At 43.5% G+C, this 27910-nt stretch overlaps 1 protein-coding gene across 1 annotated transcript in view; it reads left to right on the top strand.

Annotated features, from left to right (window-relative positions):
- Nucleotides 1-12451: 12451 nt before the first annotated feature.
- Nucleotides 12452-27910, top strand: part of NDRG1 (N-myc downstream regulated 1) — a 38719-nt gene continuing 23260 nt past the window's right edge. Inside the window, exons 1-2 of the mRNA XM_064397755.1 lie at nucleotides 12452-12534; nucleotides 26057-26135. Of these exons, the coding sequence (XP_064253825.1) occupies nucleotides 26073-26135 (63 nt within the window). The 5' untranslated portion in view covers nucleotides 12452-12534; nucleotides 26057-26072. The remainder of the gene's footprint in view (nucleotides 12535-26056; nucleotides 26136-27910) is intronic.

Here is a 27910-nt window from a genome sequence, read left to right as displayed (position 1 = left end):
AACAAGATGGGTTTGAATTCTGTCCAAATATAGCTTGAGATATCATGTTTGAAATTTGGCAGTAAAAACTGCAACAGCTTTTTGCCCTCTTTGATAATTTTTAAAGAGCTTCTTCTGAGATAGAAATAACCTATGATGTGTGGGACAAACAAAGTCATAAATGAATTCCATCAGGAAAAGCACACTAACAGGAAATCTTACATTCAGTAACAAATATTCTTAATTATTCCCTTATCAGTTTGCTCAGGATCTTTCAGAGCTGAAACGACACCAAGTGTGGTACAGGCAGACTTTTCAGCTACAGGGCCTTTAAGCATGAACTGTTTTGTTTCAGTATGCTCACATTACTCTCCCAGGGTGATGTTGTATTAATCATCCTGCTCAGACGTGTCCAAGCTCCGTGGTACATGGTGCTGTTTGCTGGGATGGATTCTCCCCTTCTGCAAGGCTGCCCAGTCCCACAGACCATGTGTGGGTGGATTACAACACTCAGGCCTTTACACAAAGTGTGCTTACGTGCACTCAGGATCTGCTCATCCCACAACACCAGCATTTGTGCTAGCTCCAATACTTGTAATTACCAACAACCTCAAAGTGTTCCAGTCTCATATTCTAGCCTTGGTTCTCAAGAAAAAGGATAGGGAATTTCCTTCACCACTTCCATAGTAATTTTTGTCACAAAATATCTCTCATGATTAATTTTTAGTAAATTAACCTTAGGTTACTATATTAACCTTAATTGAAGAAATTAGCCTCAACTTAGTAAACCAACCTTAAGCTAACCTTAGCTCTACCAAGCAGTGTAACATCAAAATTAATGAATAATAATTTGCCATGTTTGCAAAGCTTTGCTACACACTATTAAACAGCTGTGGCCTTGCATCCATTTATGTTATATCTCAGCTCTGGGTGATGAAAAGCTAAATTTAATCCTCAATCCTCAGCCATGCTGGCAGACACCTGGAGAGTTCAGTGAGGTAACAGGGATCAACACACGCTTCCTGAAAAGCTGTTTTTCCCATTTAGCACCACTGGTGATCTGCCCACTGCAGTGAGGACCCAGGAAGCAGCAGCAGGTGTAACTCACTGCAGACTGTGGGAGCTCCTGCCCCCCAGGCTCTGATCACTGCTGGGCATCACCTGCTGTGAAATGAGCTGTGAATTAAAGAGAAATGACATGTCTGAGTACTGGATCTTCCACCAGGGCCATTTAGGATACAAGCTATAAGGACTGTGCTTCATAGAATATAAATACAAGTAGCCCTTTAAGATGAATTTTTTCCAGCTGCTGTTAACACTGCTTTGGTTGTTTCTTCTTATTCTGTTTGGCCTGTACTTTTTGTAAATAAGGCAGGCCTTAGGATTTTTCTGTCTCTGTTCATTGGATACCCTCCAACACAGCCCTGAAAGTTCTCAGTTTTTGTGACATCCTTGTCCTCAGCATTTTCACCAGAATTTCTTCCTGCTCCAGCTGGTGCTCTGCAGTTTGATGCCTCTGAATCAAGTTTTATTTACAGTGAGTTCTTACCCTTCCAGTGACAAAGGAAAAAGGCAGTGCAGCTGCCTCCTAACAATAACTTTAACCAATGTTTTCTGATCTAAAGCCCATCCTTAGCAGTAGTTCTGCCAATGTGGACCGCCTACTTGTTTAAAAAAGGAATATTATGTTTACAGGTTTTAAATGATGCTGACGTGCTCACATTGACCCTCAGATGTTTGCTCTATTAGATGCTTGTTCTGAACATTAAGAAGTGGGTCAGAAATAACCATATTTCTTCCAAAATTAACAGAGACCTTATGCCTCTTATTTTTGCCTTGGGTTTTTAAACTCTAAGCCTTCCTCCCATATCCAGAGGACATGCTGTACAGTAGAATTTCTGTCTAGAAACTGCTTATTTTTCCAAGTAGGTGGAGCCTCCAGAGTTCACCTTTTTAAGCACTCTTGGCACCCTTCACTGTTGACTCTGCTTTACAGTGGAGATCCCAGCACTGCTGTGACCTACTCTATGCACTCCTTTCCTTTGGGCCTGCTCCTTCCACTGAGCAGAACTTATTTAGGTTTCTTTTAGCTTTTTGTTACTGTCTTAAACATCAGATTTATCTCAGCCTTCCAAGCCTTGATTTGTGTCTGTTTCCCCATTATATTCTCTGCCACTACCAAAAAGGTTTTGTCTTCATCATCCCTGCAGCTTCCTCTCACAGATGCAGGCTGCTGTTAGACCATCTCTGTGTCTCCTCTTCAGGACAAACAGGCTCAGCTCCCTAACCTTCTCCTTGAAGATCATCTGCCCTGCCATAACTATCTTTGCAGCCCTTTGCTGAGCTTTTAAGGTTCTTGACATCCTGGTGGGTCCCAAACTGGTCTCACTAGGGATGAATAAAGGAGGTAACAATTTCCCTGAATCTCCTTCTCCTGATACAACTCCTTGTGCTGTTTGTACCACCTGTAATGAGAGCAGACTGTTTCCTCCTTACACATTTTGGCATCCAGATTCCCTTTTATAAAGGCTCAGCCATTCAGTTCCCAGCCTGTGCTGATGTGTGGGGTTATTCCACCCCAGCACAGAACCTGACACTTCTCCCTGCTGAATTTCAGAAAGTTCTTAGTACATTTTTCATGTTTCTCAAAGTCTTTCTGGGTAAAAGATTTGTCACTTGGGATCAATCATTTTCCCTTACTAAGAATCATCTGGAATTTGCTGCAGGGTGCACACCCCTTGTCTCATCACCCAAATCACTGATGAAGACATTGAAAAATCCTGGATGTCCTTGCTACTCCATTTGTTACTGGCCTTCAGCTGGATGTTAAGCCACTGATTTTGATACACTTTAGGCCTGGCATCACAACCATTTTTCAAGCACACTCATGCATCGTCCAATACTTTCTCAACTTGAAAATAAGGATGCTGTGGGTAAGTGTCAAAAATGTTACCTGAGACAGGATATATTCTCCATTGTCTCTTTATTCACATAGCCAGTCTTTCCAATAGCTGTCCTTTTTCCAAAAACAAATGTCAGAAACCTCCCCTAAATAACATGATGCTTTGCAGATGGCAGACATCAACCTGGCAATCACTCATCTTTGATGGTTGCACTAGCTGGATGGTCCCTACAGCAAGGAACTTCTCTCCTTCTTTTAGCCTTAGGCTGAGGAAAGCTTTCCTAGAGGTATAATTTGGATTGCAAATTTCTCTATTCTGTGGTATCTTGAGGAATTCTTCATTTTTCTTTTACATTTGTTTTCTGATAAAAATACAACAGTTATGTTTTATTTATGGGAGTGTCTGTATTCTGTTAAAAAAACTTATCAGAGTTGTTCTTGTGTTAACTGAAAGCTGTTAAACATATCAAACATTTCAGTTGCTATGAGAAATAAGACTACTGCCTTCCTTTTGGCACCCAATTTCAGGCAGATGGAAGCTGAATTACTGATGAAATTTCCCAGTGTTTTCCACCTATCCAGAGGCTGTCAGCAGAGGTGTTGCTTCCCTGCTGCAATTCTTCATTAGTGAGAAGTTTTTGAGGAGCAGTGAGGGCTTGAGAGGTTTGCAGGGGCTGTTCAGTGTTTAACTCCAGGTGGATGCATGTGATAATAAAACCCACAGAGGAGCCTGCTCAGTTCCTCTGGATGTGTGTAGGCTAAAAGAGACAGGGTGTGATCTCAATACCCAGACCCTTTCCTTCCCACATGCTGAATTTCTGTTTTGCTCCTTGTTTTGGGCTGCCCCTTCCCAGGAGCTGCCAGCAGTATGTAGATGACCACACTCCAACCTCCCAAGGCTGTCTCATCCTCCTGCAGAGCCTCATGCATACCCTGGGGGATGCAACACACCCCTTCAGCTTCAGGCCATAAAAACATCACTCTTCTGGGTTGCAACACCGCCCTTAGATTTTTTTTCAGAACCTTTGTACTCAAAAACACAGCACAGAAATAAAGATAAATCTTAGGACCCAAAGGGACACCACTTGCAGCACAGAAGGGAGCCAGGGCCAAAAGCCACACAACTTGTGGGGTCAGTCTGACACAGAGGGCTTGCCCAAAGACTGAAGTCAGGCCACATCACTTGGGGTCAGGGCCAGACACTGGGCTTGGCCATTTTATATTTAGCAGAATGGACACAGCATCTGTTTGAGATGCAGCTTGTACAGGCCAAAACTTAACACCAAAGTGGGATTTTTTTTGTGACTCTTTTGCTCTGCTAATCTGAAACAGATTTACCATGCCTTGTTTAATAGGGAACAGCCTGTAAAGCTGTTAAGTGAATGAATTGCTGGTTTAGAGCTCGCTGTTTGATTCTGAGCAACTGTTTTGAAATGGCTGGCAAAAAGAGCATGTCCAGTGTTGCTGCAAGGGCTGCAATCAGCTTACCTACTGCTCTCTTCTCCTGTCCCTATTCCTTCCATTACTTTGTCTTAAGGCTACACCCAGTATTTGTCAAAAGAAGCTCTTTTAAACAGACTGCAGTCACAAACTGCTGGTTATGTCCTATCCATGTCCTCTCTGGCATCTTCCTCCTTGAAACTTTTACATTAAGCCATTCAACCCTTGTCTCCTCTACCTGGACAGCCAGGGAAGAAACCTGAAGTATCTGTTTCATAGGTGTTTGTGTTTTATGCCCAGGAGTCTAAGAACAGGAACATGGTCGCAGTCCTGCTGGTGTGGTCAGCTCTGAGTATACAATGCCAACCAACAATATCACTTTGTGTCTCCTTGATTCTGTGTTCAAAGTTCTAAGACCAGCATTTATGACCAACAACTTCAGAAAAAAGCAGCAGCCATCCAACTAATCACAAGTGACAAATGTCATTTAGAGTCTTGAAGGACCAGACTTTCTTTTATTGAACTGCTCAGCTCTGTACTGCTCTGCTTTGCCTGTGGGCAAAAGGACACACACTTTTCAGTGCACTTTCAAGCAGAGGGCACATGATATTTCTATGTGAGGAAGATTAGACAATGATCAGGTCTTTTACCAGCTCTTCCTTATCAGACATCAGTGAGGACAGAATTATGACTTGCACTTGCTTAGCTACTCCTCAAACTGATAGGCACCCTTCAGCCTGTTCTGCTCGATTTTGAGCTATCTCAGCCTTGGTGAGTTCAAAAGTTCAGCTGAGATGTGAGCTGGATGTTCCCTCAGTGAGGCTGTGAAAAATGGAATGGGAAGGATTCTGGTACACACAGATGAACCCTGGCTACGTGTTTGTGTGTGTAGCAATGCCTCAGCCAGACTGAGTGGGAGGAAGAGGTGAGGGGGGAGGGAAGTATTTCCAGATTTCTAGCCAGTAGAGGAACTTCTTTAAAAATATAACAGCTAAAGATGGGAGCAAAAGGGAGAGGGGAGGGCAATTGCACTTCAGTTTTGGAGCAATTTTGCTCAAACCACAGAGAATCAAAAAGATGCCAAATTGCATTTGGTGCCTTCTGCCCTGGTCAGTATAGGAATTGCACGCATCTTAGCTAAAGTGACCTGCAGCAAAGTGTTTGAAATCAGATTTCCTAGTGGCCTCCAAGTTCTGTGTTTTGTTGTTTCTAACAGCCTAATTTATCAGAGCACAGATTCATATACAACACCTCTTTGGCCACACTTTCCTGCTAAAGAACAGGTTGCTGCAAAGTCTATTTTACACAAATGGTGTTAAAAGTCCTCTTCAAGTTGCTTGTGCAGCCCCCAAGTGAGCTCTGTTAGAACATTCCTGACACTGTGCCTTCAGAGAGGATGTGAGCAGGGCTCACGATGGTCAGGTACACAGAATCCCCCCTTTCTAGTGTGTGAAAGCAGCTTTTAAGAAAGAACAAGTAAAATTTACAAATACTTCTTTTAAATTTACTGTTGAATTTGCAGCACTGGACAGTATTTGCAGTGAATGTCTCAGATTCCCACTGAGTAAATCACAGAATCACAGGATATACTGACTTGAAAGGACCCACAAGAGCCATCGAGTGAATGGGGATGGAGTCCTGGCACCCCAAGGTTTTGGCCAGGCAGACTGAGGGAAGATTACAGATGCAAGAAGTTGTGGATGACCAATTGTGAGCATTAGCTGGGCTCTGTTAAAATCTCTGCTCACTCAATCCCTCAGAAGTTTCATTAGTGGTCTGTGCAGCTTGTCTTCTTGTAGGTCATTTTGGAAAGAAAAGTTCAAGGGGAAGAATTGTCAAAGGCTAGATGTTAATGCTGAAAGCAGTGCTTTCTAATTGGATTTCTTTAGGCAGAGAAAACTCTGTCTGACAAACACAGACTTTCTCATTGGGGATGGGATAGAGAAGGCCACGCATCTCTGAGAGAGCTGAGAAAAATCCACTCATATTTAAAGCCTTTCAAGTTTCCATTTCTAACTGCTGTGTAGGACTAAAGCACTGCCTTTAGCTCACAGTTAAAATTGGTTTCTGTTCTTCCTTGCCTGTACATAACTGACCACAAAAAAAAAAAAAAATCAACATGAATGAAAAAAAATATATAATGCCAGCTTGGTAAAGCTACATCTGTAAGGAACTTATTGGGTATGTTTAGTGTAGATCACTAAAGCAGCAAGCTCTGTGCAATTGTTCACAAGGTGTGCACATGTGTGTTTAACAGGTGGACAGGTCTGAAGAGTATGACATTCCTCCAGAAGCAAACAAACTTATGCAAGCCCAATTCTGTAATGCCCCAGCAGCCCCAAACAGCTTTTTTTTAGACCACTGGACAAACAAGAGGGTAGCAGAGTAGCTGGTCACCACACACATCCTGTTGGGGGCCCAGGGACTTTCATGGGCCACAGTGCATGGCACTGTTCAAACTTCTGCACAGTGGCAAGCAGGTGACAAAGAAAGATACACAAAGAACCCATCTGAGCAGCCAAACTGAGACTAAATCAGTGTGTTACACTTTGATTGTGGTGAATTCACCTGAACCTCACAGAATCACAGACTGGTTAAGGGTGGAAGGGACCACAATGAGTCATTTCATCCAACCTCTCTGCTCAAGCAGGGTCATCTCAGAGCACATGGCACAGGATCTTGTCCAGACAGTTCTTGGATATCTCCAGTGAGGAGGCTCCACACCCTCTCTGGGCAATCTGTGCCAGTGTTTGGTCACTGGACAGTAAAGAAGTTCTTCCTCATTTTCTGGTGGAACTTCCTGGGCATCAGTTTCTGCCCATTGCCTCTTGTCCTATTGCTGGGCACCACTGAGCAGAGCCTGGTTTGTCCTCTGACACCTCCACAGACACTGACAGACACTGCTGAGGTCTCCTCTCAGCTGTCTCTTCCCAAGGCTGAACAGGCCCAGCTCCCTCAGCCTTTCCTTGGAAGAGAAAAGCTCCACTCCCTTTATCACCTTTGTTATCCACCACTGGACCCACTGCAGGAGCTCCACGTCTCCCTTGTACAGAGGACTCTGAAATGTACACAGCACTCCAGGTTTGGCTGCACAGGGCTGAGCAGAGGGGCAGGATCACCTCTCTGACCTGCTGGCAATGCTCTTCCTGATGCACCCCAGGATACCTTTGCCGTTCTTGGTCCCAAGAACACTGGTGGCTCATGTATAGCTTGTTGTCACCAGGACCCCCAGGTCCTTCTCCACAGAGCAGACTTCCAGCAGGTCAGTCCCTAACCTGTACTGATGTCCAGGGTTATTCCTCCACAGGTTCAGGACCTTGCATTTGCTCCTTTAGTCTGAAGCACAGGTGCCACTGAGACCTCTAAAACCCCAGCTGGGCTGCCACCAAACCAGGATGTGTGTGAAACCACTGCCACCCTGGGAAAAGGAGTTGTCTAGATCCTAACTGAAACCCCAGCTGGGATTTCTTTCCTTTTGTCTTATCCTGTACAACAGTGAATCCCTCCTGGCTTAAGCTTTGCACAACAGATAGATCCAAAAATGAAGGTTCTCTCTGTGAGCTCTTGGTGTGAGAGACAGGTTTTCATCTAGATATTGCAATTGGAGCCTTTTCTGTTTAGAGGAGGAGTGAAAGTATGCAGCAAATCCCAATTCCCCTTCCAACTGTAGCAGGGATATAGAGCTATCTCTCTGCCTTCACAATGACATCTGTGAGCGGCAGAGCCAAATTCTTCCTTTTTCCTGTTTGGCTTGAAGAACTTTCATTATTTTTACAAAATGCATTAACTCCTTCAGGAAGAATTGCAAGCAAAGCATTGTGCAATGGACATACCCCCACCCTGTAGGCTGTGGCTAAGACTTTTTCCTGGTTAGCAGAAGAGCTGTGCTCACACACAGCTGAGTGTGGTACCTGACACCAAGTCCCTGGTTGCCTGCATCCTCTATGGGTTACAGACTGTGAGGCAGTACAGAGAAAACTCTCAGTGACCATAGGTATTCATCTCAGAGGGAGCTCACAGTCAAAAACCTTATGTGGAAATAAACATAAAATCTATTTTAGACCTTGTCTCTCTTGGCTTTTTCTCTTGGCTAGCCTTAATATTTACCAGTCATCATGTTGGCTTCTCATAAACCCCGTTCTTAGGCACTTATTTGTCCATGTCATGGGACCAAAAGCCTGAGTGGGGAACGTGGGGCTGCGTCACCCGCAGCCGAGTCCCGCTGCCAACGTCACTCACAGATTCCACACCAGCCAACAGAGCTTCCTACAGAAATGCTCCCCTTGGTAAAACACTCCACCAAAACCTCCTGAAGGCACAAACCTGTTCAAAGCGAAACAGACCAACCCCCCACCCAGCCATTCTTTACAGATAAATGCAATCTTCTGAAATATATTTTAAAAAAATCCACTTCCTTTGCAAATGGCAGGAAGTTCCTAATGTAAGACCAAATAAATGACTCACCCCCCCATCTATGTTTTTGCTGAAGCAGCTAAACCTGCCAAGAGTAGTTCCAAACTGGAAATAAGTACTTAAGTGGGGATATGAATAATACCAGGCAAATCTCTGACAAAGGCATGTGAATCTTCAGTCTGTGATGTTATTTATTTATATTTTTAATTGAGGTCAATGCCCTTGGTTCAAAGCTGCATTGAATAATTTTTGGAAGGACAACAGATCTGAATGGCTACATGTCAGCATCATCCAGGGATCCAAAGACAACAACAAAAGACTATAGTAGAATAAAATTCCCAGTGGAGAGGGTGTGATATTTGATGGGTCACACAGGGAATGCTTTTAACATGAACCAGCAAACATCAAGTATATTTTTCATAAAACATGTAGCTTAATCCAAAGTTATCCCTCCTGTATTGTTAGCGAGAACAAGGGAACACCCAGTTTCTTTTGCAATGACTAATAATATTACCACTGCTTAAATGTAAACAGTGTGCAGAGATCTTTCTAAACAAATGCATAATATCTTTTGCAAAATATAATGCTGTACTCCAACTTTATTTAACTCTTTTTTTGCTGCTGCAGCACAACCTCTGAAATTTCCTGGATTAATGCTGGCATGGCAAGAAATATAATGTCAAGGGAAAGAGGAATAGTCTCATAATTAACATCTGTTTCCATAGCATTGAAATTGATGGAATTGACACCCTTTGGTGGACTTTGGATCAGGTCTCTACTCTGGTGGTTCTTCATTTGCACCATACTCTTTTTCCCTGAAGCCTTGTTAGCATTGATTAGTTAATGGCTTTAAAGTGCTATTTAAATGCTGAAATATTGTTACTGCCAATACTGGAACACATAGGCAGGTTTCTGCTCAGCACATGTGATTAGTCTTTCATTAGCATGGAATTATGCCCTTTCATTCTTTGGTTGTATGGATACCTACAATAATCCAATTCAGTAACATAAAATACAACAGTAAATCCAAGACTTGTTTACTTTACCCTTAAATATCTTGAAGACCCATGCTGTGATCTCAAGTGAAAGCACCAGCAGCACAGGAGAAGTTTCAGGTTCATTTGCACAGCCTGTTTGCTGGCATGGGAATGGAGATCTGCTCAGGGCAGCCACCCCTCCAGAGATGCTCTTCTTGAAAGGACAAGTGCATGCCAGCTGCACAGAGCTGGTTTATCAAGTGAAATAATATTTACAGTAGAAGTAGCCATTAGGATTTCAGAGGCCCCACATGGGTGGCAGCTTGTATTGCCTCCCCAGCACAGTGGTTCCTAAAGTACACACGTCTGTACACGTACAGCTGCTGCTACAGGAGCCATTCAGCTGCTGTGGGAATGCAGTGAGAGCAGTCCTGCAGCCCAGCACGGCCTGAAAACTCACTGAGGCTGTGTTGTTGCATTGTCAGCAGTGACACTGGCAAATTAAGCCTGGAAATTCCTGTTTTTCCAACCTGTCTTCTATGCAGACTTTTTCAGGAAGAGGGGAGTGATATTCCCTGAGCTTTCAGTTGTGCTCCTTTCTGGCACAGGTCAGAATTTGGATCTCTGAGTATTTTATCAATTACATCTTTACACAGTAAAATACTTCCTAACTTGAATTTTTAGAATTACTTCATTTTCTTTCGCAATCCACCAATCTCTCAAAAGGGACTGTAAATCACCATGTCATCCTCAGTCACAACTAGCAAAACAGCTGGGAGGAGTGCATGAACTACTGAAGGCTCTGTTTGGATGCACAGATTACCAGGCTTTCCAAGCAACTACTCTTTGGGACTTCCACCTACCTGCCTTCAGCATTTTTAAAGGTCCAACACTGCATGTGATCTAAATAACAAACTGCAAGGCAAAAGCAAAAGAAAACACTTGATTTCAGTTTTCCAGTCCATTCCAGACTCAGCACTTGTTTTTTAACTGCAAAAGTCTGCATCTAGTGAACAGAGAATAGCTCATTTCATGTGAATCTCTGAAGCTTTCAGCCCCTTCCCCAAAAAGCAGCCAAACACAGCACACTGTAAAACTGCTTGAGGATGGGCCAAATCATACAATTCAGACACTGCCCCAGATCTGTTTTCTGAAGGACTGAATGTTTTTGAGTGAGGATATTGTTTCATGACCAGATGAAGGAAGGATTAATCTGTTGGAAAATTAGTCAAGCCCACGTTCTTATTCTAGCATTTGCAGTTGTTCCATAACCTGGTACATCGAGCTAGACAGATCTTCCATAACAAACACAGCATGCCAGTGACCTGATGATGTAATTTTGAACACATGACTTCAAAATCGGCTCAGTTGCAAATTAAATTATTTGTGATGGTTTCATTGGTTTCCTGACATCACAGTTTAAAACAAGTATGAAAAAGATTAGGCCTTCTATAATTCAAAAAAACAAAGAAGTCACATAGAGAACAGTGCTGTCTTGGGATGACAAATGCTCTCTTGCATTGTTCAGAAATACATTTTCATCCTTGCAGACATTAATTAATCAGAGGGAAGAAAACAAAACATTTTCTTTATTTCACACTTGGTAATACTTCAGTAATAGCTGCACAACATGATCTCCTATAATTTTGTGATGAAAAAGGAAGCAGACTTCCAGGGTTCTACTTCCAAAGGCAGCAGTTTCTGACTCAGGTGCAGAAGCTGACTTGGGAGGATAAAAGCTAATATGCATTTAAACAGAAGCAAGCTTTGGTTGACTCCAGTTAATAACCTTATTATATAGCTGAGAAAACAGAGGCTGAGAGTTTAACAGAGTTTCAGAGTTTGAGGAATTTCTGATTTCCTCTTCAGGCCACCTCACAAGGGGCAATGACAACATGCTGTGGATTTCATGTGTTTGGGTCACAGTAACATGCCATAAAAGTGAAGTCTGTTAAGTGAAATCACACACTTGAGGGAAGAGTGTTTTACAGTAAAGTCAGAAAAAGCAGCTCAGGCAGTGACAGTTTAACCCGCCTCTTGGCGGATGGCTCCACACAGAGCTGTGTATACAGAGATACTCTTTGCTCAGCAGGCCAGGGCCTCTTTTTTGGAATAAACGATTAGCTGCACTTCTTGCCAAAGGGCTGTTCACTGGGAAACTCACCCAGCACTTACAGCACCAGCTGCACCCTCTGAACTTCACCAGAAATGTGCAAAGGCATTATTTCCCTCCTGCAATTACAGTTCCTTCCTAGAGGTCATTTTAATGCGCGAGCATAAGATTTTGCAACTCTGGTAAACAGACTTTATATCACATAGAAGCATGTCCGCAGGACTTTGCCAAGACCACCTGTGGCAGGACCCCATCCTCGGCTCAGCCTTTCCCAAGGCGGCTGCTCGGTCCGCGGGCAAGCCATTGCACACATTCCCTTCTCCTCGCCAAACTGCTCCGGCTAATGCGGGAAGGGGGACGCGGGTCCCCGCTGCTGGCTGCTCCCCAGCCTGCGCGGGAGCTCCTCCGCCTGGGCTGCGCGGCCAGGGGGAGGCGGCCCGGGCTTGGGGGTGGGTGTCGGGGCTCCCTGGCGATGCCGGGTTCCCTGCTGGTACCGGGGCTCCCTGCTGACACCCGGGCTCCCTGTCGGGCCGGGCACGGGGCCGCAGCGGCCGGCGGGCCGAGCCCCGCGGCGGGCGGGCGGGCGGAGCCGTGGCGGGCGGGCGGCGGCACCGCCCGGCGGGCGGGGCAGGGGCTATAAAGGCACCCCGCGGGCGGCGGCCGGAGCGCGGGGCGGCAGCGGCGGCGCAGGGACAGCGGCAGCGCGGCAGGTAAGGGAGCTCCATCCGTCTTTCCATCCGTCTTTCCATCCGTCTTTCCATCCGTCTTTCCATCCGTCTTTCCATCCGTCTTTCCATCCGTCTTTCCATCCGTCTTTCCATCCGTCTTTCCATCCGTCTTTCTTTCCATCCGTCCCTTCGCCCACCCCCGCAGACCCCTCCAGCGTGCATCCTTGCATCACCCTCCTCCTTTTTCTGAGAGCCGAATCCCCCTCTCCCGTGGCTCCGAGCGGGGCTGTGCCGGGGGAGCGGGGGGCTCTCCGCGGTTTGGAGGGGGCAGCGCACGGCCCCGAGCCGGACCCCGGCCCCTCCCGGGAGCGGGATGCTGCTGCCAAGGTCCGGGTCCTGGATAGCAGCGGGATGGGATGGGCTGCGTAGGACAACAGCTGTGCAGCCAAGGCACATACTTTCTCTAAGGAAGTTGACCGCTGGTGGTGATTGCTCGTGCTCCTCTGCTCTCGCAGCTCGGCGCTGGGGCTGGAGCAGCGGGCAGCACGGCCCCGTGTCCGCTCTGTGTCTCAGCGGGGCTGTTGTCGTGTGGCGACAGGCACGGTTCCACCCGTGCTCCAGGCGCTGCTCGGCTCGGAGCCCTTGAGGGGAGTGCGTGCGGTGGAGGCGCAGCCACGCACTGGAAATAAGGGATTTCACTTTTGGTGAAATAAGGGATTTCACTTCTGCCAAGGAGGAGGTTTTGGTTGATGCTTTTCATCATGGTTCAGTTTTCCTATGAAACACTTGCAAGTTGGCATTGCTCACACCATAACCTGCTATTTCACAAAGATCACAGTGCCCTGCTTAGCACCCCATCCCCAAACAGGACTTCAGAGAGAAATATTTCTCATCCATGTTATTTTGATGTTTTTCTTGCTCTGGTTTAAATAGGAACTGTATTTTGAACCTAGGAGCTGTATTTTGCACAAATGCAGTTTAGTGACGTAGAAGAGGTCAAAGACAACCTGCAGCTTTCTGTCCAGGTTCTCTGCATGATGTTTTGATTGTTTTGCTTTCTTCTGGCTTTTTAGCAACTTTTTTTTTTGTGGGTGTATTGAAGTGTGTCAAAGATACACAACTGCTGCAAAACTCACTGCTGAGGGCAAGCAATGGAAATAACCTGTAAAGAGGAGCTATCAAGTGCTTCAGGCAAACATCTGACAAGCCTGCCTTGCTGTTTTTAGCCTTGGCTGTTACACGTATAATTTACCTCAAAACTTCAGCCAGTGGCATTGAGCAGTGCACTTTGAACTTGGCTCTGGGAACGTATTTGGTGGTTGGTTTTTGTGTTTTGATTTTTTTTTTTTTTTTTTTTTTGTTTGGTTTTTTTTTTTTTTGGGGGGGGGGCTTTTTCTGTTTTGGTTTGTTTTTGGTATTTTCATTAGGATTTTATTTTTTGTGTGTGGACTTTTCTTTCCCGTTGTTTATTTTAATTTTGTGGTCTTTTAAGCAGAGTCTAATGTAGTTTGACATAGAATGACTGTGTTTTTATCACAGGTAGTTGAGTAAACAGCAGGCAGCTAATGCTGTATGGTGTTCTGTGCACAGCAAGAATTTAATGACTTTGGATGAAATGCTAAAGCTTGGAGTAGGTGCAGCACAAATAGTGATTCTTAAAGGCCTGTACAGCTCCCAGAGTACTAATGAGTCCCAGGCCCTCAAAGAAGAGTAACTCATGAATGTGTTCAGGAGGAACTGGTGTGTGTTTTGATATGGAAAACACAGGTGCAGTCAAAGCGGGTTTTAATGCAGTAATGACGGACTCCTTAGGGTTTGGCTTTTACACCTAATATTTTTCAGTAAAAACTAAACAGATGCCACAGCATAATGGTTCAGGGACCTGGAGGCCTCAGCTTCTGAGTCCTTTGCACAGCAGAAAACTGAATGGGTTTGATTTCAACTTTGAAAACTTTGAACAGGAATTTCTACAAGTACTGAACTGCGAGATCACAGAATGGTTTTGTTTGAAAGAATATCTGTTTCAACTCCCCTGCCATGGACAAGAACGCCTTCAACTAGACCAGGTTGCTCAAAGCCCCATCCAGCCTGGCCTCGAACACTTTCAGGGATAAAACATCCACAGCTTCTCTGGGCAGCCTGTGCCAGTGCCTCAGAATGAAGGCACAATGAAGAATTTCTTCCCAATATCTAGCTAAAATGGACTTTCTTTCACTTTAAAGCCATTCCCCCTTGTCCTGTCATTACACAGCCTTGTAAAAAGATGAGTTCTTCCCCTGAGAATGGGCACTGCAAAGTGAGTGACCTTGAACCAGACTGGGGAAGAAGGGTCTAGACAAACTAGGGTTTGCATTTGTTTCCCTTAGAAAGAAGGGTTTGTGTTCTTATTTCCTGCATTCATTTGTCTCTTTACCAAGATGACAGCAGGATAGAGATGTCAAAGTGTCAGGTGTCCACAGAATTAGTCAACAGCCAAAGAAGTGTCACCCTCTGCTGAGGGAGGGCTGCCACATGCACTGCCTGTGTTTGGGAACCAGCACCTGGGCTACCAGAAAACAAGCTCTTAAGGTTTTCAGTTTTGTGCCTTCCACAATGGCTTTTTTTTATTCATGCAAAAGAAAAAGAACACTAAAACTCTGGCAGACCATCTGGGTAGATTGTATGAATGCTCAGTAAAACCAGCAGGATTTCCCCTATTGTCTTTCCTCCAGTGGGAAGTACTCTGCTCTTTGGATATTCTTTTTTGGACTATGACAATTACATGGGGAGATTACAGGGCACCTTTTGGAACACTTTGGCAAGGGAACCTGATCCTTAGAGGTAGTTATAAGGCAATTAAGTAATTTGCACTTGTAGTTCAGGTGAGATTAGCAGTGAAGCATTTGGAGAAAAATTCTTTGATTCATGTTTTTAAGCCTAAGTGATTAATTTCTTTGACTGAAGTGCAACATAAATCTTCTCATGACCAGCTTAAGAGATTTTGACAAACTTCTAGCTTCCCACAGAAAATACTGTTTTTTTTCACTTACCTCATTAGAGCACAAAACATAGAGCATATATGTAATGAGACATTTCCTGCTTTTATTGTCTCAAAATAGACAAAGAGTAAGAGAAAAGATACAGAAAGGGTGAAGCTGGCTTGAAGCTCTTCAGAATGAACATGAGCAGAAACTGCGAAACTCTCAGAAATAATCCAAATTCTAATTGTGGTGGATCAGCAATGTTTACATCATGTGCACAGCTGGAAGCTTAAGGCAGCAAAAGCCTGTTTGCTGTCAGGGAGGGCAGAGCCTGGGGAAGCAATGGCCTGGATCAGTTCAGTCACAGCAATGTGCAACATCAGTGACTGTCTCTGACTGCCATGGTTTCATCACTTGCAAGGAAAACCTTCCAATGTACACGAAATGCAACTGCTTATCATTAACCAGGATGAAATACTGGTTCTGGAGATGAAGTAAGACCTCCAGGTGACTTTTTAGGTCTAACTTTCAAGTTCAGTCACAGCACCTAGAAATACAGAAGTATGGAGGACCCCAATTTTTCCTGTCAGTGTGTTGTTAAAAGATGGCACTGCACTTACAGACTGTCCCTGGCTTCAGCTTTTGGTGTGAATTTGAATGTTTGCCTAAAGCAGGATGGTGCTGTCCCTGAAGCTGCCTCTGTGGAGAATTTCCCTGGGCAGTTAGGTGGGGACTGATCTCCAGTTTCAGTAGCTCATAATAAAATCATAAAGGGCTTGGGTTGGAAGTGACCTTAAAAACCCTCTAGTTCCAACCCCTCTGCCATGGGCAGGGATGCCACCCACTAGATCAGGTCCAGGAACAGCAGTTACTCCTCTGCCTTCTGTCCAAAGCTTTGTCCCAAGAGTTCCAAGTAAATTACTTGCTACTACTGGAAAGTTAGGGGAAATATTCTGCAACTGTTTCAAAGACTAAGGCAAACCCATTTTCAGGTTCAGTGGTGTGTGTTCCTATGGATTACTAAAATCTGGGTTAGACATCTTGAAAATCAATGGCTGTGAATATATAATGGCTATTGAACTTGGTGTTTCTGTCAAATAGTGACAGCTTTTTTCACCATCTGTGCCACTTCCAGAGCCCTGGGTGACTTGAGTGAGGGACAGCTAGTGGGAGGTAATCCCTACTGTCAATCTCCTTTGGCTGTGGTTTTTAAGCAGCAGTAAGGAGCCATTTAGAGCTTTTCCTGAATATGTGTTCATGTATCATTGAAGTGTTATTATGACATAATTAATCCCAGTACTGAGTCCATGTGGATCAGTACCATTATTTGACATTTAAACCAGAACAGCAAGTGTGGAGTATAGAAAAAAGTAAAGCCTGAAATTGTCCAAGTGTCAGACTTGAATGTGCAAGCTCCTATGTTGGATGATGAGGGCGATGAGTTTGGTTTTACTTTTGTCTCAGGGCTGCTGCAGGTTCAGGCCTATTTTGTTTCCCAGCTGGCAAGAGAGTGTTGCCTTTGGATAATGCCCAGGAGTTTGTCGTCAGAGGGGGTGTTCTCCATGCAGAGGTGCTCTGTGGTGTGCTTGCTGATGCACAGCTGGACTGCCTGTGCTGAGGAAATTTTCCACAGCTGTATCTCTTTGTACTAAGCAGGATGTGTGTCAGTTTTGCTGCTCTTATTTTGTGTGGCTGATCACGTTTCCTATGTTTCTTTTGGGTTTGGGGCTGCTTCCTTTCAGTTAGTTGTCAAAATTTTAATATATCTTTTTCATCTGTCAAGGTTTTTCTCTTGGCAGCTGGAAGTTAGTCAATATAGATCTTCCTTTTCAAGACCTGTTTTTAGAACTGGGTATTCACTACTTTTTGAAGCCATCAACTGGTTGCTTCCTGCCTGACCTAAGTATAGCTTTGAAAGTATAGCTTTTTTAGCTTATTTTCTACCATGGATGTGTAGGGCTGGTCTGCTAGACCTGTACATATGAAACAGAAATTAGTGAAAACACCAAACATTAGGACTTAGTGCAGCATGAAAACCCAACTCACTGCAAAACAAATCTTTCCACTTGCATTCAACCATTCCTTGGGTGTTTTGTGTGTATGTGTTGTTTTTCTGTCCTTGCCATTTCATCACTCTTACAACCTGACTTTTCTTATAACCTGCCTTTAGAAAATTCTGAATTTTAGGAAGCACAAACTAAATAATAAGGATCTTGAACTCTAATGCCCTCATAAAGACTCTGTAGGTGGAGGCAATGTGACAAAAAAGGGGTAACATCTGGTAGTGTGTTTACTGGTAGGCATAATCTGTAATGGAAAAGTAATCAGCAAAGTAGGATGCAACTTTCAAAGGAACTTTTATTTGTGAACACAGTAAACAGACATGGGAAATGCACTCTTCAAGAAAGGAAGGATTGCTCTTGCCGTGGGTTTTTGGGTTGCTTCCTTCAGGAAGCTCGTGTGCACCTTGTCAAACTCATGATGTCACTTTCCTGCTGCCATAGTCTAGAGTGCTCTAAACATGCTTTGCATGTACTGTAACATATCCCTGCTAAATTTTAAGATGTATTTTTATCCTTTGACAAAGTTGTGGCTTTCTGGGCTATGGGACTAATTAGAAGCACTGCGGAATTTTATGATGACCTTTTATATTTTCTTTCCTAGATGATTCAGTTTAAGAGCATCGCATTTTTTCCCATCTGAAACACTATGAGTTTTATGAAGTTTTACATAAAATCCCAAAGCTATATAAAAGCTTGGACATGTATAACTCCAACCCTTCTTGTAAACACAGCCTGGAAAGTGATAAAGTTCTCTGCCTGTGATAGGCACTAACCTGGAGTGTAGATGGGTAAGGCTTTGAAATAAGTCAGCAGAAGATGGTGAATTGCCTTTTGCCTACTTTGAAGGATTTTGAAAGGGCTTGTTTTGGGAAACAAGGAAAATTCAAAAATCTGGTACTCTGGTACTGGATGTTGCTAATTTAGACACTTCATCACCAGTGCCACCTGTTGTGGTACAGGCTGTGTGCTCAGCCCTTGGGAAGATCATATTGTATATTTGGGTGCTGATGCTTGCAGGCAGTGGAAAACTTTTGCCCAGATGTAGTCCCACGTAATTCAGCATGAGAAAATGCTTACATTTGGGTAACTTTATAAAGGGACTTGCTTGGGAAGAATGAAAGATATGTCTTAACACAATGGCCATTTGTACAAATTTGAGTTCAGATTATGCTGTAGAAGGCTAAAGTTCATCCTAGAAAAGGGAACTGGCCACGCATGGGAACAGAATAATATCCATAAATTATACTTTTCTCCTCAACAAACAAGCAAAAACCCTCATGCACTCATCATGGAAAACTTCAGCCCAGACATTTTGGCAGGGGTTAGAAAGAACTTGTAATAGCAATGACCAAGCAATTTTAATAGGTGGTAGAACAAGTCATCTATGTACTCAGAAGCTGCAACCTGTATAGTACAACCTCATGAATAAATATAAATTAAGAAATGTCATCAACCTTAGTTGTGATGCTTTTGTAACTTAAGTCCTCATCATTGCAACATCAATGTGAAAATGCAAAACATATAAAAATAATCCGCTATAATCTTGTGAGGGCGCAACCTGGAGAGGCAGACAACATTCCTCATCTCTGAGTATACTGTGAGCCTCTCCCTTCTGGAATAATCTCAGGGTGTTTTTGCCTCTAACTTTGACAGTGCCACCCCCTTGTTGAAGCGGCTGCAGCTGGGCAGCAGCTCTGAGCTGTTAAAGCATGGCAGATCGAGAATGGGAGGGGGCAGGGAGCATGTCCTGACACTGGTGAGCTGCAGGAACAATAGCTTTTTTCTTGTCTGTTGAGACTGTAATCTTTGTGGCAGAAGCTGTGTCTTCCATGTTATGAAATACCTAATCCATCTCTGCCCCCTCATAACATCTCTGCTATTTCCTCTGCCCCCAAAGCCCAGCCCAACACCCCAGTGCAGAGCAGGTGTCAGGTCCTGTACCAGTGCATCACCTTTGATCTTTGTTCCAGACCCTTGTGTGTGGTCAGGGGAAGGAGCACTGGGATGGATGCAGAGGAGGGTGCTGGGGTAGTGGAAGGAGACAAGTTGGCTGGTGGGGTGGGTGTAAGGAAACAAAGCCTGGGAAAGCAGCTGATTGCTCTTCATCCCTTCCACCTCCAGTGCTGCCACCCATGGCCTGGAGCCCTTTAAAGCTAAAGCACAACACTGGCATCAGTGTGAATGGGCAAATCTCTCTTTTTTTAAAGATCTGGTTCCAACCCTTCTTCTGCTAGGCCAGGCTGCTCAAATCCCCATCCAGCCTGGCCTTGAACACTTCTCTGCATTACCAGACAGAACCACTTGCCACAGAGGTGTGACCCGAGCCAGTTTCAGGTGAACATGAATTTTTTGAGAACTTCAATAGGGTTTGTAATCTGTCCCCCATGGAGCTGTGATGTTATAGTGTAGGTAGCATTAAGGATTGCTACAATAGGAAAAAGCCCTAAGGCATTGAAATCTTTCTATTTCCTTGCAGCTAGGAAGAGAGAGCTGCTCATTATATTGGGAGGGGCACAGTGATGGGGACAGCAGGAGTGTCCTTTGGACCCTTCCCATAGCCAGCTTTTACTCCTGTGGAACACGGGAGGACCTCAAGCTTTCTAAGGAACATTGTTCATGGCATCCCACGGAGACAGGGTTGTGCAAGATGCATTGCAACAGTTTCTTGCTCAACATCTGTGGGGTGGGCAGAAGGGCTGCTGCCAGCTCCCTGTGTCTTGGTGCTGCTCTCCATGTGCAGCTGCCAGCATGGTTTGTGTGTGTGGATGCTGACCAGCTCCTGGTGTAAGGGTCTGGCAGCTTCAGGGCTGTGTCTGATCCCGGGGTAACCACTGAGCTCTGTCCCTCAGGCACTGGGGCCAGCGGCACGAGTGGAGACAAGCCAGGGGAGGTGGGCTGGAGCTGAGCCTGCAGATCTCCTCCCTCACTGCAGGAGAGTGTCCCAGCTGCTGGCAAGGGGGCTGGGGGAGACGCTGTGGCCCCCAGCTGTGCCCTTGTGCTGGCTCAGCTGCTGGCTCTGTCCTGCAGCTGTCTGTCTCCCTGTGGCTTCACCCGGCTGCTCCTTGGCACGGGGCTCAAGTTCTTGGCTGGAAGGACTTGGTTTCCTAATCAGATTGATTAGCACACAGCATAATTGTGAAGTTAAAAATGGTTAAAACTTAAGGTTCTTGGTTTTTTGGCTTGAAAAAAAATCGCTGTTATGCTACATTATCTTCCTAACAACTCACATTTGGGTTTTTGTTTTTTTTTCCTTTGGCTGCCAGCTCTCATTTTCAAATAAAGCCTTCATAAAAACCTGCTGATAGAGTAACTCACAAAGAGGGTTGAAACAAAATAAAAGTTAAATGGTTAGAAAAAAGTAATTGAGTATCAGCAGTGTACTGTGCTTGAAGAGGGCTAGGTGATAGCAGCTCCCAGGACACCTATGAACTGGAGACCACCAGGCAGCACAACTGTTTCAGTTCCCTGATAATATTTGGTTTAATGCTTTGATTCCTGACCTTTTCTCATTTGAAACTTCAGGCTATTTAAGCGTTCTGCTTTCAAACTTCCTTTGTCTCAGGTTATTAACTTTTAGTTACAAATTGAGATAATGTGTAACTGGAGGCTAAGGAAGCCTGGAGACTCCCAGGTAGTTGAGCGTCTTCAACTTTTGACACTTCCTGCTCAAAATGTTTGTTCAGATCCTATTTAAATGTCAAAGTAATTTGCCTTTTTTAAAGGGGAGGAACTGCTGTAAAACTGCTTTCATAATTTATTGTGTGGAATGATGACAGAGAAAAGCAGTAACTGAACACAAAGGACCTCGTGATAGCAACGCCTGTAACAAAGAGTAGTTTAAACAGGGCAGAGTGGGGGCAGATGCTTATGCATGAACTGTTTGGATGCTTGCAAATGAATAATTTGGTTCACAAACAGGAAGATTAAATGTATGAACTTTGTTATAAAATATCTGAGATGTAAACTGCACTTAGAGATGCATTCTGCCCCAAAACCACACATGGGTGCTATGAACCATCTTGTCTTGCTGTCCACTTATCTCTGTTTAGTCTCTGATTAGTGGAGACTAGTGTTTTTTGGGTTTTTTTTGTTTTTTTTCAAGATTGCCTCCAGTTTGCAGTAACCATGTTTATGTTAGGCCAGTCAGACAAGTTTACAGCATTTACTGTTAATGACTGGAAGAGTCTAACTGACCGTGGAAGGTTCAAAGGCTGTTTGAGCATTGCAGTAACCTTTCTTCATTGTCAGATGCCTGAGAATGTTTTTTTTTTTTTTTAAAGTGGATATTTGCCAATCGAGTTTTTCAGAGCTTTGGAGACATTTTGGCTCTCTCCATTCTTCCCTCATTCTTGCATAACTGCTCTGGGAGCTGCTACAGGTGCACAAAACCTCCACCACCCCTGTCCTTCCTACCTTCGTTGGTGACAGTGCAGAAGACACCCATAGTTTTCAAGGGATAAAATGCAGAGTGATGGGACTGCCTTGGAAACACTTTTCATCTGTGGTCCTGGAGCACAAGTGTCACGTGGTCCCTCTCTCTCCAAAGAGAACAACACCAGTTCTTGGGAGCTGGGACCCTGAGTACTCACAACTCTTCCCTCTTTACCATTAGGTGCTCATTAGTATTTAATCCCACATGCAAAGTGATTGCTGTCCCTCCTGCTTGCTCAGCCTCCAGAGAGGAGAATGCCATCAAGATGCTTTGGTTACCCTTCTACACACCAGTACTCAAATGGAGAATAATCTCTGCTACCAGTGTTTAAACAAGCAAATTTGAGGAAATTGCCTTCTTTATGAAACTCAGGCAGGAGCCTTTTGTTGCTCTTTGTTTTGTATGATAGTATATAAATAAAAAATGGTTGGGTGTGAGGGCAGAAAAATGCTGTAGAGCTGGTAGCAGTGACCCCAATCCCTTCATGGGTGTGAGGCCATTGTGTTTGATTTTGCACCCCATGGCACAAGCTTGGACAACCCTGTATGTGCCTTCAGAAACAGAAAGTTTGAAATGGGAGGTCTTGGAATTTGTTTTGCTTTTGTGCTTGAAAGGAATTCGTTCACACTGATGTTTGGTATTTATGATTGCAGTGTTGCTGGTGTCTGAGGATGGCCTGATGTGTGCCTTCTTAGCCTCTTTGCTGGGATCTCTGCTATCAAAGCCAGGCTGCACATTTATCCTGTACCTTCTGCTACCAAAACAAGGCTGCAGCAATGATTGTCCCTCCAGCAACAATGCAGAGGGAGAGGGGATGTGTTCTGAATTTTTAATATCAAAATAATCAGACTCCTGACAGAAATTCACAAGCTACTAGCCAGTTGCTCCAGTGGTTTTGGAACAGTGGGATTGAGCTGGAAGGGATGTATAGAAAAACCTCTGAATGAAATTAGCCAACACAGATGACTTCACCCTACCCCACACTTTGCTTGCTTCCTAAAGTCTGATGCCTTTCCTACTACTTGGCAAAGGTCGATATGCCATCACTTTTAAAGCATTTTGCCACCTCAGAAGTGTTTTAAACATTTAGTTTTCTCTTAAAGTATAATTATTTTAAGACAGGTACCTGGATACAGGTTGGTGGGTGGTCACTTGGTGGAAGTGGCTTATTCTGGGGAGGAGAACCTGGGACCTCTCAGCAGACTGAATTGGCCAAGCAGAGTGAAAAAAAGCTGTTTTTCTCCAAGTTGGCAACTTTTCACTATTGCTTCCAGATATAAATGAACTTTGTCTTTGGAAGGCATCTGTGAGGGAAGTGCTTTGAAATGTGTATAAAGGGATGCTTGTATGGTTATCTATTTAGGAGAGTTGTGCAGATACATTGGCTTTGAGCTGCCCTGTCACATAACAGAGGGCAGCACAAAGCACCTATTTAGAAAGTAAAAAATTTGTGCTGAACAAGGGTGGTACAAAGCCACTTCCCCATCTTTCTCCTTAGAAAATAAGATGTTTTTTGCAGTGCTGTCAGATAGCAGGGCTTTGTTTGCCAGCTCTTGTGAACAAACAGTGTTGTTATCGCGCCTTGATGCAAGGTTGCCACTGGGTAGGAATGTTTCAGGTATTCCTGATGCACAGAAGGAAAACCCACAGCTTGGAAAAGTCTGATCTGAAAACACTGTGCCTCCAAGATATGGTATCTTTCCAGTAGTGAGAACTTGGTGAAGGTAGAGCTTTGTTCAGCAGACTTGGTGGCAGTCGTGCAATCTGCTGGTCAGCACTTCCTAATGCCGGCTCTTTCGGAAACACAGACCAGCAACTTTGAACTCTTGTGAAAACAGGATTGTTTTTAAGGCTATAAAAAGCATCCATCGTGTTCTTTTTTGGCACAGTTTTTTCACTCATTTGTAGTCAATGCTCTGAGTCCCTGAAAATGCAAAACTACCCCATGTAAACAGCTCTATTCCACAAGCAGTGGCTGCAGCTTTGTCCCCTGAGCCACTTCTTGCTGGAAAACTTCAGGGACCTGCCTTCTTACTCTCCTCACCTTTGGCAAACCATAGAAAAATCTCTTACACTTCTAAGCCCTACTGCAGAATTAGGTGCAATATTAAGGTATTTGTCTTAACAGAACTTGCTGAATTTAAAAAAAAAAAAGCTCTTGGGTGCAATTGCATATGGATATTTCAACCTCCAAATATTACAACATTTGTTTTTCCTCTCTGCTGAGTCCAGTGGCCCACTATGTAGAATGGCAGACTACATAGAAGGCTATAATAAAAAAAATCATGTAACATTTGCTAAAATGTCACTTGCATTTTTTCAAAATTTTGCAATTTTTTTTTCTGGTTATTCTTTATGATTAAAATTTGTAATGGACAAAACACAATGGAAAACCTGGAGAAAAGGGTGAATCAGAGTCACTTGATTCTCCTGACTATTAAACTACCTCTGATGTCCTCTTGTAAATTTGAACTACGAAGCACTGACAGTGGGGTTAGTTTTGGTTCTGTCTTCATGCCTCAACTGGTGGTGTAAAATATTAATGAAAAATTTCTGTAAACTTAAAATCTTAAAATCTCCCCAGTTGCATAGCTAGCAAGAAGAGCTCCTAAATTCCAAAGCTATTTGAACGTGAATGGACACCCACGTTTTTCCAGCATTAAAACACTCTTTTAGTCTGAGTGTGTCCCTTTGTAGCTTTCTGCAGCATCCAGCTGTCCTGCAAACTGTCACTAGAACATCTTTGCCCAGGGACAAGTACATTGAGTTAACCCATGGGGCAGAGTGAAAAATAATGCTGCTGCCACTGTCTGGGTGCTCCTGCAGGCTTCACAGCCCTTCCTGAGCCATCAGGTCATTTATGTAGACAGCATGATGGGCTTAAATCAGATTTAAGTCAGGAGATGGAGAATCATGCTTTAAAGAATCGATATAAATTGTGTTCTGTACTTCTATGCTTATTTTCAGAAAATAATTAAAATGTGTTCAGTTACACTTAATCAATAATTCCTAAATATGTTTCAGAGTTTTGGCTTGCTTTGAATACACCTACTCATATGCTTTACTTGAGACCATCCTAAAATTTTCTTTAAAAGTAAATATTTAATTTGTTTTATAATTGTGTAGATGGAAAAAATTGGAAATTTATTAAAGATGCCCAAACCCCATATGATATGCATTTCTCCAGCAGACTAAAGGATATGTAATAAAATGACTTTGACTTCTGTATTTGCTGCTGCAGCAGTTCCAGGATTTTGAGAACTGCTCCTAGTCATTCATTAGAGCTTCACAGGGAACAGCCCTCTTACTGTGGTGCCTTATCTTTGTCAAAGGATGAGAAGATGACTCCCAGTCTGGACAAACTCTGCACCTGAGCCATGACCTGTGACTCTGTTTGCCTTGGCAGTCACCTCTTCTGGGGTTTGCTGTGTCTGTGTTCCCAGCTGATCTTCCTGCAGCTGAGGGCTGGACATCACAATTCCAGTCCAAGAGCAGGATACAGCAGTCTTGTCCTTTGATAGTTTTGGGGAAAAAAAAAAAGCGTTATTGCATGAACCTTGTTGGTGTCCACTTAAAGGAGTATCTGATTTTTATCTGTCCTGAAGAATGGACCACATCAATCTGACAATAAAATGATGCTAATGTATGTCCATTTTGGTTTTCTCCCTGTAAAAATCTGGGGAATAGTGAGGAAGCCTTGCATACACTGAAAAAAAAAAAAGGTTTTCAGAAACAACTATTCAAGCACATTTCAATGGGTAGTCATGCAGATTTGGCTATGTCTTCTTTCACTCTTGCAATGACAGTTTCCATGGTTCTCTCTGCTGTCCCTACCCTGTTTTCTTCAGCATTCCTTGCTTTGAAGCTGCCAAACTTCTGTTTGATCTTGCAGCCTTAGTATTTCTTTAATCTCGTATTGTGCAGGAGTGTGTATATAAATAAACCAGGGAGGCATTTTACAAGAGATTTATAATCTTCTTGCAGAGGTCTTTTAAACTATAACCTGAAAGAGTGGGTCATTGTGGGGGCTGGGTGGAGCAGGATCTTTACTTGTTCCTGTATTTAATCTTTGATGCAAGCTGAGAACAAATCTCTTTTCCTCTTTGCAGATATCAGCTACTGACCATGTCAACAGAGTTCCAGGATGCTCACCTTGCAGAGGTGAAACCTCTGGTGGAGAAGGAGGAGGTAATTAATCTGGAGCTTTTTAGAGCTTATGTGCTTTCTGTCAGGACTGCTTTTGGAACTGCATGTGTGTGCTTAGATTATTTTGAACGTATTGTGTGGAAGAAGAAAAGAAAAACTGGAGATGGAATAGGAATAGTTCATTGAGTTGTTTTGTTGGTTTTGTTTTAATAATGCAAAACTGACCCTAATTATTTGTTCTTACTTGATTTTGTTCTTTTAATATGATGGTGACATTTTTTCTTCTCTGTGTAATGACAGCTCTGGGTGTCTTTAGCTGTATCAAAAGATGCCAGTTGGGCAGCCTCTTGTACATGCCTCTACAGCTACACATTTCTCAGTGTGAAGACAGACTTTGCTCTGTCAGCTGCCTCTCAGAGAGAGCTTTTACATTTCCTTTGGGCACAGCTGAGTCCAGAGGTAGGGCTGAGCCCCTTCTTGTCCTGAGTGCACTGAGCCATGAGTTACAGCCAGCTGGGTGTGTACAACCCACAGCCTGTTGCAGCTACTGGAGTTGCAGCACAGAAACATCCCAGTTCTTTGGGGTTGTTTTGGGTTGTGTTTTTTTTTGGTTTGTTTTTGTTTTTTTTTTTTTGTTGTTTTTGTTTTGTTTTCCTTAACCTTGTCATACTACTTTCCACTCTTTATTGGCCTTAAAAAAAAAAACCCAACAAAACCAAAATAAAAAAACCCCAACCTATCAACATCTGGATTCAGTGGCTATCTGACCCCTTAGTGGTAGCCATACTCTGTGCTTTGGTATGTTCATGGCACAAAATTCACTGTAATATGTGAAGAAACGTATCAACATTTTCTTGAAACAAAACTAAGATTTTTTTTCTTGTTTCCAATGACATTTTTCTTGACAATCATGTATATAAATATGTTGGATTTTTTCTGTTCTTATACACTAGAATTCCTTGCTCTATCTGCTGCTTTCTGTTTTATTCCCTCCCTCTTTTATGTAAACACTTCAGAAAATAATTTCCACTTGTGACTGCAGTGAAATGGCTAGAGAAACTTTAAACACAGCTCCTTTGCCAAGGACATTGCATGAAAGCAGAGCTTGTTTGGATACCACTGAATGCAGCGCTCAAACTTTTCAGAAACTAAGACCCCTTTTTAATGCCCATATTATTCAGAACTACCAATGCAAAGGAGATTCTAAGCAGAAGTCCTGTTGGTACTGGAATATTTTTGTTTCAAAGTTCAGAAATATCTTAAAATACTGATTAACTTCCTGGGTTTTGGTACCTCATGGCCCAAAAGTTGGAATCTTGACAAGGAGCCCTATATGCTTTTGTTAATGATGTTACCTTAATTTTGTCTGCATGGGGGAAATTAGGACAGTTTGATTTCCTCTGTGGCCATTTTAACATCGATGGAGGTTGTTTGTGTTTTGAGAAAGTGGAAAAGGTTGCCCTGAAGGATGCTTAGCATGTATTGAGATGAACAGGGGAGCTGGTCTTGAGTGGGTTATTGGGTGAGGCTCTCTGGAGTTGTGTCCTGGCTGATTGTGCTTGGGTTTCTGCTACAGCCAAGTCTTTGTTCCTGAGCAGTGATCACCCTTATTTCATATGCTGTTGGTACAGGTGCCAAATATACTTATTCCTTTTAGCCCTGGGTCTCACAGGAGCAACAGTGGCTGAGATCTTTTGTTTAAAAGATCATGAGACCAACAATGCAGTAAGAGTGAAACACAGCATATTGTCTAAAGCTAAGGCTGTGCAAAGTTATTTCTGTTCAGTCAGATCTTAGGTAGTTGTTTACCTGTCCAA

The sequence above is a fragment of the Passer domesticus genome, chromosome 1 (genome assembly GCF_036417665.1).
Source record: "Passer domesticus isolate bPasDom1 chromosome 1, bPasDom1.hap1, whole genome shotgun sequence".
Taxonomy (NCBI): domain Eukaryota; kingdom Metazoa; phylum Chordata; class Aves; order Passeriformes; family Passeridae; genus Passer; species Passer domesticus.
Note: the sequence above shows the minus strand (reverse complement) of the source record. Positions and strands in the feature narration are given on the sequence as shown.